At 36.3% G+C, this 12,826-nt stretch overlaps 1 protein-coding gene across 1 annotated transcript in view; it reads right to left on the bottom strand.

The window, feature by feature from the left end:
* Nucleotides 1–12,826, bottom strand: part of TUBGCP3 (tubulin gamma complex associated protein 3) — a 48,547-nt gene that overhangs the window by 11,792 nt on the left and 23,929 nt on the right. Inside the window, exons 8-13 of the mRNA XM_041472422.1 lie at nt 10,911–11,036; nt 7,365–7,433; nt 3,633–3,765; nt 2,149–2,315; nt 652–762; nt 136–244 (exon numbers count right to left, since the gene is read on the bottom strand). Coding sequence (XP_041328356.1) covers nt 136–244; nt 652–762; nt 2,149–2,315; nt 3,633–3,765; nt 7,365–7,433; nt 10,911–11,036 — 715 coding nt within the window. The remainder of the gene's footprint in view (nt 1–135; nt 245–651; nt 763–2,148; nt 2,316–3,632; nt 3,766–7,364; nt 7,434–10,910; nt 11,037–12,826) is intronic.

Genomic DNA, 12,826 nt, shown 5'->3' with positions numbered 1-12,826 from the left:
TTAAATTATCTATACTTTAGGGCAGATAGGATTTTTGTACTCCTTTCCACCCCACCACCGAGCTTACAGTCTAAACGACACATAGTACAGGAGGTCAGTTCAAAGGGGAGATACTGAATAATATTAATACTGTACCATCTTTTGAAGACTCTGCAGATTTTGCAACAGCAATCATCTTTGTGGATGGAGTTTGGTCATGACAAACTTGATGCAAGAAGTTTATAGATTTTCCTATTAAAAGGACCTGAACAAAACAGGATTTTTAAAAAAATTATTTGCTTATAAGAAAAAAACCCCAAAAACAACCAAACAAAGAAGCCATCCACAACCACCAGGACAACAAGATATTTTGTCATCTTTCTGTGCTCTTAGTTGCACAATCCCAACCACAGCAATCCAGAACAGCAATGCTAATATGAAAATGTTTTAAACACATTTTAAAACTTCTTTTCCCTCTACTTGAGATCTCCTCCAAGTTTAACAGTTAGAGAATGGAAAGGAGAAACAGTCCTATAGCCTTCCTCAGCAAACAATTTTAAAATTCTTGAGAAGATTATTTTTTGTTACATTTGGCCTCTATTTTCTCAACAGAAATCTAAGCAGCAGCACAGGGCAAACAAATCACCAGAAGACGGACTTTTAGATTCATACCTTTTTTGATTGCTCCATTGTAATAAAAGATGGGATCATTGATTTCCTCAAAGTGTATTTGTCATGCCACAACCGATCAGTTTTAACTGTAGGATCTGAGGCTACAAAAAACTGAAGATTGAAATAAATATTTAAAGCAAAAGATTAATGTAAACTCTAACCGATAGTTTCACCTATTAGTCCTCCTATTTTAACAGATGCAGAGGGGGGAAAAAAACCCACAAGAAAAGCAAAAAACCCCAAATTGATATGGTGATCAAATGTTACAGTCTCTCAACTCCACACAAGAAAATCCCCTCTTTTGTAAAAAACTACAACTACTTTATTAGTTTTGTTGAAGTGAAGTTTGGATGGATTATGCCCTCATCTTGTCAAACAATATACCTATTTTCTGGAAGTGAACTTTTTTCACTGCCTCCAAATACCATTTTCCCCAAGAATGGTCAATTGTCTTTGTTCAAAATTGTCTATTATATGAAAATTACAGTTTTCAGTACAACACATCCAACAATAATTTTCAATATTAAGAACACTCTTCCAGTGCACATGCAGAAGAGCATGCATTAGAGCTAACGAACTACATGAAATACAAAAAGACAAAACCTCATATCTGTAGAGAATATGGGGGGAAAAAAAAAGGCTAATTTATACTTCTAAAAACAGATTCATATACATTTTACACAATTCTGACCTTAAAGACCAGCTGTCCCTGTCACTCACTTAAATTTTGCCCAAAACAAGGACATTTCAAGAAAACAGATAGCATATTTGACTCTCAAGTAAAATTACTCAGATTTGTCTCAGAAGTGCTCAACTAATTTAAAAAAATGATTCTTTGACTTCTTGTAACAAAAAAAAGAAAAAAAAAGAAAAAAGCTAATCACTTTAAAAAGACTGTACTGATTTGAGATAGGAAAGTGTTGAGAGAATTTAGAAAAGCATAAAAAATATTTCCAAGAAGAAAAAGGACAATTACTGGAACTTGATGTTACAGAAGTCACAACAAATAAATTTGCCGAGTTTCAATTCCGGAACTATAAACCTCTTCTACCCAATCTGACAGACTGAACTTATTTATCGAGGATAACAGTATGCAGTCAGAGAAAAACAGTCTGAGCCTCATTCCAAATACAAGGCTTGCATTCTGAACAGTTACAAAGAACTCTGTATACATTACTGGTGTTACAGTAAGCAAGAAAAGATATAGAGGAATTATTTTGTCTCCAGAAACAAGGACCTACTGTCAGTACGCCATTCTGACTCCACTAACCAGACCCAGCATATGATTAGTTGAAGACAACACATTGCAACTTGCAGATACCAAATTCATGAAGAATTCATTAAGAGAGTGATATTTCAGGTTGTTATTGGATGTATTGGTTACTCATGTTATGCATTTTCATCACACTCTACTTTTCAACTTCTCCTCTAAGCTTCCCACAGATTGTCACACCACAATGCAAAGAGATGAAGTAGTTACTGCAGCATATACATTACCTCATGGTATGTATCCTCCAGCTCTCCATCATAAATCCAGCGATAGAGGAAGTTCAGTACAGGATGTGATACTAGGCCAAGAATGTGCTGAACCAGAGATCTCATGTAGGGATCTCCTGTTTTAGTATACGCATGAACTGCTGAGGCTAGTTCACCACCTTTTCTCCCTGTAAGAAGAAAGGAAGAGGAACAGAAACATTTGAAGGAAAACCTAATGCACCCCATTTAAATTTAGCAGCCACTGATTTTAGCTACCCCTGTGTCCCACTGAGCTTGCTAAACAGCAACTCTAAAATGTAGCAAAAGTAGATTTTTTATTTTTTTTTATTGCTAACAGGGAATTCCTAGGTTTTAAGGCATGAATTATTAATCTCACTAAAGCATTAAGCAGAGTTCTCTGTCTACTTCATGGCAGCTTAGAGGAATGCAAAATTTAAGGCATCAGATCACACACACAAGTTGATGTCATGCTTCCAGAGAAGCATTAAAGGAGCCTTAGAAATGTTTTCCTTCTCTCCTGTACTTGACACTCTCAGATATTCTGCATGCACATATGAACACAAACACAGTTTTCATGTTTCTTGGTTACAGTTGCCCTCATAGCCCCATTAGGGAATATCTCCTGTCTTCTTGCAATTGTAAAGTAAGAAGCTGTCAAAAAAAAAAAAGAGTTAAAAAATAGACTGAATATTTGATTTTGCTGCTATGCTCCACAGCTTACCACTTCCTTGTGGCAGAGGCCATGCAACTCAAAATTTTTATGAATGTCTTAAAAGTAAAGCCCATTAAAAAAAAAATTTGCTACCGATTCCAATAATTAAGGTAAAGCAAGCACTGTAGGTTTTTTTTTTTTTTTTTGGCTAAGATGCTCTTTCTGAAGGGCTACAATCTCAGAAATCTGAAGTACCAACAGGGAGAAGCATCAATTACTGGTCAGCTTAGTCAGCTACCGGCCACAGTTCTGCTAAACTCCAACATGACTCTGCCTAGCACTTTCTTGTGGATTGCCACCAAAATCATGATATTTGCAGATTTGCAAAGCTTTGTTGTTTCACATGAGTCTGAAGACAAGTTACTGATGACTCCTCTATGCCATCGAATATAGAGAAATTGCATAATACTCATATATAGTGAAGAAACTCAGTCAAGCATTTCATAACATATCAGTAGGGTTTTTTCAGTGTACCATTCTCTGAAAAATGATTAAATAACTGAAAATACCATAAAAAGTGCATGCCTAAAATTGAAATTTTTGAGCACATTCTAGTTTCAAAAAATAAGAAGTCTGAATGTATCAACACAGCACTATAATTTGTCATGCTTTGTTTAAATTAAAAGAGGGAGAATCTGAACTACCTACTTGGAATTTTCTAAAAAAAAAAGTCCAAAAAAACCAGTAATATTATTGATACCCACCTCTAACATGCATAATTACTCAAAGTTATATAACATCCCCAGAAATATTAAATTAATGTTAAACAGACCTTGACAGTGATCAACAAGTGCTGCAAGAGTCTTTAACCTTATTTTGGGGTCATATGTCCAGACCAGAAGACGGCGAAGTGTTAAACTGCTCTCAAGTCCCAAATTCACACCCTGGTCATCTTCCAGTTGTAACTGATTAAGTTAGAAACAGAAAAACATGTCAAAGAACAAAACTGAGGCAGAACTCAGGTTTCATAATCTGAAGTCAGATTTTCACTAACACACTTGAAATACCCAGTGTTATGTATTCTCTCATCAAATCACTGGGACAAAACCTGAGAGTCAGTCTTTAGTGGAAACAGGCTTGAGCAAAGGTGAAAGAACAGAGACAAGCGTAAGCACAATGAGTTAGACAAAGCACAAAGACCAAGAAAATTAAAGACAGCAAGGTAATAGTCAAGAAAAGAAAGAAGTGCAAAAGAAGAGAGAAGAGATCCTGAAAGACAGTCTTGACAAAGAGTAAAGAAAAACATCTAAAGGACAGGCAGGCTGTGGGAGGTAAACTTTTTATTACTGCCCATGCAGATTATTTTAGTTCCACATGTGACAAATTCCATTCAACGTCTTCCTCCAGAAGCCATCAGAACTTAACTTAGCCTTATAGTGAGATTAAGGAATTGCTACAATGAAAGAAAAAGACTAAACTTTAAAAGCTACAATAAGAAAACTCTATCATAATGTGATTACCATGAATCTCCCAACACTATGGAAAATAAATGCCAAGTATTTGCATCCAAGGTGCAAATGCAAATCTTATACAAGTACAGATGGAATAAGCAGGACAAGAACACAATTTAAGAATACAGAAGCAAGTTCCTGGAGCAGTACAAGGAGACAATCTCTTAGAAAATAAGCTGTTTCTGATATATGACAAACAACCCACTCTTTGCTTTCCCATCTAGCACCTCTTCTTAGCCAAATGCAACATCCCAGGTAAATTTAAGACTAGTGTCATCCACATTAAGTTGAGCCTTAGAGCCAGTTAAATTAATTTGCTTCCGAATTCTCCTGGGTCCATGCCTGGGATTTTTCTTTGGTGTTTTTGGAAATCAGCAATGACAAGAGAGATCATGAGCCACCCTCTGACTTTAGGGAAGACATGGTACATCTTCATCATGGAACTGCATTTTTAAATGGTCTGACAATGTGAAAACAACCTGCAAGAAAAAGACCAGAGATGCTTATGGAATAGTAGACAGTATGCTCAGGATTACTCATTTAAGGGCAGAAACATGCTCAGGAGAAGTTCTGAAGACATAATAAAATATTATAAAGAGAGTACAGAACCCTTTGACAAGATTCTTGTTGTTCTATGCCTGTACTGCTCTCTAGAATAGCAGTTAACAACTCCTAAGCTGGCAGCCTGTACAATCTCCTGAATCAAAAAATGTCACATACACAATTTCAAGTCAATTTTCTACATGTTTTCAGGAAGCTAAAAGGTACAGGATTTTTGTCCATTCTGCAGTGTGACCTTCAAGCCCTTCCACTTTTCACAAAAGAAGTCACAAAAGAATCTCTCTCCTCCACTGCTGGATCTCCTTCCTTTCTTTTGTGTCTTTGGGAAGGAATGCTGCCAGAAGCTTCTGAAAATGAAAACATAACATGACTCTGGGAACCCTTTCAGTTAGGTGCTGAGGTACCTAGATTCCCCAGAAACTCTGGTCTGCTGCTGCAGCAAAGCATTGCTGACACTGTACTGACTGTTCCCTATGAAAAGGCATTTAATCAACATGCTCAATGTACTCATGAACTCTAACACTGAAGATGAATCTGGCAAGGAGCATGAAGAATAACAATAAGAACAGCAGTAAGACTAGGAAAAATGTGTCCAACTACTGAATGATGCTTCATGAGGGGTGACACAAAAAATGGAAAATGCTGAGGTACTTAATGCCTTTTTTGCCTTGGTAGTTCAGTAGGATCTGCTGCTGGGGAAACAGATGCTGAGATAAGAAGAGAGAGAAGTCTGGAACACGGAAGACTACTGAGAGAAGGATCAGGCTAGGGTACACCAAACAAATGGGATATGCTTAAGTCTATGGGACCTGATGGGATGCACCAAGTGTTGAAGAAAGGAGTTGGTCAATGTCACTGCAAGGCCACTTTCCCTTATTTTTGCAACACAGCAATTGGAGGAGGTTTCTGATGACCGTGAGAAGGCAAATGTCATGCCTCTGCTCAAGAAGAAGCCATAAAACTACATACCAGTGAGACTCACTTCATTCCTTGGGATATCAACTAACTGAAAAACGAAGCTTATGGAGGACAAAAAGCTTTCTCAGGAAAAAAAGCTCAGGGAAAGGAGAAGGAAATAGGAACATTTGTGGTGATGGAGTCCATCTTCCCAAGCAAGTGTTAAGTGTCCTGAGGTCCTGCTTGCCAGGAGCAGCTGGACATCTGCCTGCTGAAGGAAGGAAGTGAATGAATTCCCTACTTGGCTTTGCTTGCACGCACAGCTTTTGCTTCCCCTTCTAAACTCACTAACTTGATTGACTTGTCTTTTTGTTTTCCTTCTATTTTCTCCCTGTTCCTCAAGAGACAGGGGGAAACAAGAGGCTGGGTGGGTGCCTGGCTGCTGCCCAGGGTCAACCCCCCAAAAAGGCAAATGCAGTTTGAAAATAAGTAACCCCAGAACTTTTGTCTTTTCCTTACAGGCTTTCCCTCCAACCCTACTCATCTCTTTTTTTGAAAGGTTTGGTGGGGCAGGAAAGGTAGACAAAACTGCATCTCAAAGTAGTCAACCACTTTCATGGTCAAGAAGTTTTAGAAGTTAGGAAAAAAAAAAAAATCAAAGCGTCAGCAAACCAAGAGAGAAAACACATTTTGGACAGAGCAAGAAGCAATTACAAAAGGAATAACTGGATAATAACCAGGAAAAACAAGCAAAAAATATTTATAACAAGCATTTCAAAAGAATGTTCAAGAACTGTGAACTAAAAGGAATAGATGCTTTGAAAACATTAACAAAAGCCTATGACAAAATATAATTATTTTATTAAAGTTAGAATTTTAAAAGGCAGTATAATTTAGCTTTGGGTCAATTCTCAGAATAAATTTTTCACCATTACAAGTAATGAACCCTTTGAAGCACCTTTTAAAAAAGGCAACCAGCAGAATGTTTACTTTACTTGTGTTTTAGAGACAACATCTAGATGCACATACCTACCAACATTTGTGGAAAAACTGCAAGATTATCAGCACTAAGTTGGTCTATATGTTCCAGAAAAATAGTAAAACATTTAAACATCTGCAGAACAGATGTTTTTACTATCAGAAAACAAAGGGACAAGAAAAATGTACAGACTGCCCCAACACAGGACAAAAGTTGGAACTGTTATTACTAGCTGCTAAATCATGCACTGCTGGAAATATGCACTGTTTTCTTCTCCACTCAAGGATGCATGACATTGTTTGGGATTTGAATGATAAAGATATTATGTAAGGTGAAACTGACAAAAAGGATGCAAAACAGGGACAGAGACTTAGAAACACACATTGTATTCTTTGCTTATGTAACACACCAAATACCAGTGAATTCTTAAGAGAAGAATATTCAAGGGCACATACATTTGAAGAACAAGAAATGTACAGAGAATTGTGTTCACTGTCAACAGAAACTGCTGTACATCCTTTACATTCTAACAGAATATCAAGGTATTACCTTTTTAGGAGCTATTTAGATAAAATAGAACAAAATAGTGAAGTTGAATACGTACCACTTAACTTACCTGAGAATGTAAAACAGACAGAAGTCGGTAGTATTCTTTAAGTTCCTGATGTAAGGCTGCACAAAAACTCTGTAAGAGAAAGAGAAGAAAAAAAAGGGAAAAAGAAAAGTAATCAGGAGGGATCTTTCTGATTTAATTCTACCACCAAACTTCTAACACAATCAGAAATTTCTTGAAGGGAATCTTTCTACAAGTTTCAGCATAAAAGCCAATTCTTAGAGAAATGGCCAAAGTATAAGTGCTTCCCTAAGAGCTGCATGTACCTTTTCCAGGAACTTATACACATTAGCAAGTGACCTTGTTTCTTGCTACCTTAACTACCTTAACATATTAAACTATGAAAAGTGTAACTCTTCAAGTAGATATATCATCTCAGTAATGGCAATAGTCATTAGCACAAGGATGTATAAATTATAACAAGACCCAGTTGAAGATTTTTTAAAATAATCATGTAAGATACAGTATGCAGTGAAGTAATAGAGTTTGAATTTCAGGAAGTCTTCTAACAACAGAACACAAAAGTTAGGCAACTATCATTATATTTACAGTATAGACTATATGACATGAATAAGAAAACACAATGCTCAAAAAATGCTCCAAATAAGTGCTGACTGATCAAGAACCATGAAATTTTGACCTTTTATCAATTCACAGTTATATATAATTCTTCACTTGACATGGAAGAAATGAACAACACAAAGTATATCTTCAGAAATCTGTAAAATGTGCAGAAGTTAATTTAGGCTGGAGCTAAAGCAAAAACTCTTCCTTGTAAAACACAAGGAAGCACAGCACTTTAGGTTGTTTAAAAATCAAGGTAAATTTTAAAAACAATTCTTGAAATAATACTTGTTTAGTGATAAATATTTTCCACAGTTCAGAATTGGGGGAAGTCCTGCTTTACTTCTGTAATGGTATTAACCTAACATACAGACTAAAAAAATGCCTGCAACACATTTTTCAAAACAGAACTAAAAATATGGCTCATTAATTTAGGAACAACTGATAAAGACTTTAAAACTCGCCAAAAAATGCCCCAAGATTTTTATTCGTTTGGTTTCTTCGAGAATACTCTCATGCACATACACAAATTCTTCAGAACTTTCTAACCAATTCTCAGCTAATGAATTTGATATCTATTTTGATGGATTTTTTTTTTAATGGGAAATTTCCCAGGATTTTCCCTTCAAGATCTTTTAAAATTACAGTCAAAACAATTTGGAAAAAGGAAAACTTCATAGAAATAATCCAAGAACTTAAAGTACTTATTCACTAGAGTACATAAAAGGCAGGAATAATTTCTAGAAGCACAAAGAGAAAATAAGTCATCTTTCCTGCTAAGCAGTTAAGAAGCCTAGGAAAAAAAAAGTCATTAATCTTGCAACTGTATCTTTAAGGAAAGGATGTTCCTTTCTTCAACTCAACATTGTAAATTGCAAAGAAATTTGAAATTCATTTTATTCCAGAGGATACTGAAGGGCAAAAAGAAATCCCTTTATGTGTAACTCCACTTTTCATTTCTTCTCACTTGCTTCTCCAGGAAATTTTTGAAGCTGGCAGTTGCCAAGATAGAGGGCAGAGCAGAGCCTCTAAGAAAACAATCAAAGGCACTGTTCTGCTCAAAAAGAAGAACAGCAATCACTGACTTTAATGATTTAGTAGCCAAAAGGATTTAGACTCTAACTGGTCACCAATTTTTCGGAGAAGCTTTACAAATTAAGATTTACATCCAGTACCAATTCCTGTATCACAAACCACAGACTTTTGCTTCCCAAACTGTTACAGAAAAACTGGACATTACCCTAGAATTCTGATTTGGTCTGCTGCGAAAGAGAATTGAGGAAGGAAACAGAACGCTTGTTCAAGAGAAAAAAATTAAAATGCTCATTAACTCAACTGGATCTCAACTCAAACGGGCAAAATGCCAAAGTACAAGCTAAAATATAGTTAAATGCCAATTATTCTTTTTGTTTTATGAGGACAAAGTAAAACTTAAGATATTAATCAGCAAAGGTAAGAAAATATGAAGTGTAACATATTGTTATGTCTCCACTTCTAATGTAGAGACATAGCAACCTGATATTTTGTGTGGTAAAACCAGTCACCAGAATAATAAAAGAGGTGACAGACGGCTTATTCTACACCTAGTTTAAACAAGGGTTTACACCATGATCCTTTCAGAACATTAAGTGAAAGATGTTTTATATCACTATGCACTGTTGTGCTAAATTCCTTAATGCAGTGTGCAGCACCTGAAATTCTCAGCTATAAAAGCTATGACGAGCATGAAGACATGCTCTCTGTGCCCAGATACTGACAGCAAGAGTAGAATATAGCTTTTATTTCTACACTTATGTCCTAGAAATATACACAAGTGTTTGCCTCAAGTAAAATTAGCAGCATTAGAGCTATGCAGATTCAGGTAACTTAACTGCACAGCCTTCTGCACAGGATCGGAAACCTGCATACAGAAGCCAAGATACTGTACATTTAAATTCACTGAAGAATTAAAGTTCTCCCCTTTCTTTAAACTTGAAGATTAAAGCCAGAGACAGTAAAAATAATCACAAGCAGGAAGCTGCTAGATAAAGAATAAAACTTCACCCAGATACAAGGGGGAGAGTCCACAGAAAATGCATACACAGTAGCACTGCCATATAAAACATGGAAATCAGCATTGGATCAGTAGAAAAATAATTATTTATATGTAACTAGACGGGTTACTTAGAATAAGAGACAGAATGGAACAGAATAAAACATTAGAAAAGTAGGAAGCACTACAGTGTCTCTACTGACCTCTTAAGAAAAATTAGATTGAAGGGAGAAGCACTTCAATTTCTTGGCAGATTAGGTAGGATGTTATGGCTAGAGGCAAGGATAACATTTCTGTCGACTCAGAAGGGATAATATCCAGTTTTACAGAGGGAGCAAGTGAGAGGAAACGGGAATGTCTTAGCAGTAAATGTGGTTTTGGCTATTACAGCAGCAGTGAAGTTACTGTAGACTATAAATCATGATGATGAAACCTATGAAAACAAAAATTAATATTCTTTTGATGCTGTATTCAAAAGAAAGGGCAGAAGATAATGGACTACTTGCATTTTATGTAAGCTAGTGCAGTACTAACACATGAACATCAACAATAGCTGACAAGCATGTCTCCTGCACAGGTCACTAATAACTGAATTGTGATTAATTACCTCATGGATGACATCATCCCATTTAAGAAATGTTTTTGTTTATGAACATGCATGAATAATTTTGAAATATTGGGTTTTTTTTTTAAATGGATATTAAGAAAAGGAATTTATGAGAGTTTCCAGCTACAAATTACAGGGGCAAATCCTTATGACCAAAAAGGGCAAATGCCTTTGCCTTCTAACTATGACCCATATCAAATGCAGCATCCACAAAAGGAGTAAATCAAATGATGAATGATTCAAGCTCCAAAGTTTATGCATCATTCTAGCACTGCATTTTCTCAGTAGTTTCTTAGCCAAACAAGATCAAACACTGTAGTTAGACTGTTTCATCTAGCTGACCGACCTGTCCCACCAGTCCAAATGCACGATCCAAACTCCTCTGGTCTGTATATTTTCTTATTTTGTTATGTAGCCACCCCAACTCTGCAAGTCTGCTTGTAGTATCTCGGAGAGATTTCGACAAGCTCACCTATAAAATTAACAGAAACAAGTCTGAAATTAAGTCAAATCTGCCATGCCAATACTGGTTTCTTCACAAAGGTCACCCTTTCTGATAAAAAAGCCAGCTTCAGAAACAATTCATTTTACTTTCTACAGTACAGATACTGCAGAAAAGCAGATAACCACGTAATTAGAATTATATTTATATAAAATAAATTATTATATATTTATAAAATATAACACACGTGCATTGAAAAGGCAGCAGCAACAAACTACTGGCAATTTTGAGACCTTCTCTTTTGGAAATATTAATGTAACAGTATTCATACACTCTTTTTACATTAGGCAATTATGGCAATAACAAAATGGTCTTCAGAAAAAAGGAAGAAATCTGCATTTTCATGTTGCAATATTGGACTCTTTATCTTATCCTGACAATCAGCAAGACTGAAAAGATGAGAGTTGTAGCAGAGGTGTTAATGACTGAAACTAAAGAAAAAGCTTTGACAAAATAATTAGTAATTGCGATATGTGAAAGAAACCTTCAATAGAAAATGAACAACCCAATGCCTGACTAGGCATCAGGAACACAAACTTGTAGAACCCAACTTCCAAGATTAAGTCCAGATTTTATAAGTTATTTAATTATATGTCCTTCTGAACTCTTTTAGTCTGTTTCTGGTTTTCTTCTAGTATCTCACTCACCTTGCAAGCCTGCCTTAGTCCCAACACCCCATTTAGCTACCACTACTATTTTCATCTGAATCAGCACATTTCTTCCTCTAAATTAAACAGATAATACACTTCCTACTTGAGATTTTCCTCTTTCACATTCAAGCATTCAAAATTTCATTGCATAAAAAACCCCAAACAATCTGACTGATAACACAGACCACAAGACAGAGACTGACTTCTGCCCACTTCTGCAACTGGGCCTATCCCATCTCTACAGACGATATTTTAACTTTGACGGCAAGCTGGAACAGTCAAAACCAAAGCAAGGAATTGTTCCAAGAAGTTAAGCTGCCAAAGAACTAGAAATCAATCCCCTTCATTAAACTTTTTAGTTAACAGTACAGGCATTCTCCAAGATAACAATTAGTGTCAGAGTGTGTTATCCACACCAGAGTGGGCTTGAAACAGGCTGCAGCACTTGGTTGTAAGACCAGAGTTCAGTCCCTAGCCCTCTTGTTTACCCACAGAGGTACAGCTTTAACTTCTTGAACAACTTCTGTAGGGTAAACTCCAGCCCAAACAAGCATAATTGGACACAGAAACCCTGCCTACAGCTAAAACCAAAGAGATGACAACAGAACTATTTAAAATTCTGCAAGTACAGAGTACTTGGCAAACATTGAGTACAATACACATCCGCTGGAATTAAATGAGGAACAAGCAAAATTGGCTTGGTGTTATTACATTTGTATGTCTTAGATCAACTCAGAAACTGCCATCTTATACAGTGCTGAATGTCACCACCAGACCTAATATTAACACAAAGATTAGGAAACATTTCAGCAAGAATAGCATCTTAGAAAATGTGTTTCTTTCTGGGAAAAAAACACCAACAACCCACACTGTTACAATGAGACAGTCATCTGAGGAAGAACTATATGCTTTAACTACTATTTTGCCTAATATGCAGTCAATACAACTAGAGGAGGTATGATCTTGGTCCTCCTTGCTAGTCAGAAATTCCAGCTACAGCTCTGGTGGGTCAGATAATGTCACTTTCACCAGGTCCAGTAGCTCAGACCAAGTACAAGTAAGGAAGAACGGAAGATGACTGACTTGACAACAATAACTCAAGACAGTTCT

The sequence above is a fragment of the Pyrgilauda ruficollis genome, unplaced genomic scaffold (genome assembly GCF_017590135.1).
Source record: "Pyrgilauda ruficollis isolate IOZ18807 unplaced genomic scaffold, ASM1759013v1 scaffold29, whole genome shotgun sequence".
Classification (NCBI taxonomy): Eukaryota; Metazoa; Chordata; class Aves; order Passeriformes; family Passeridae; genus Pyrgilauda; species Pyrgilauda ruficollis.
Note: the sequence above shows the minus strand (reverse complement) of the source record. Positions and strands in the feature narration are given on the sequence as shown.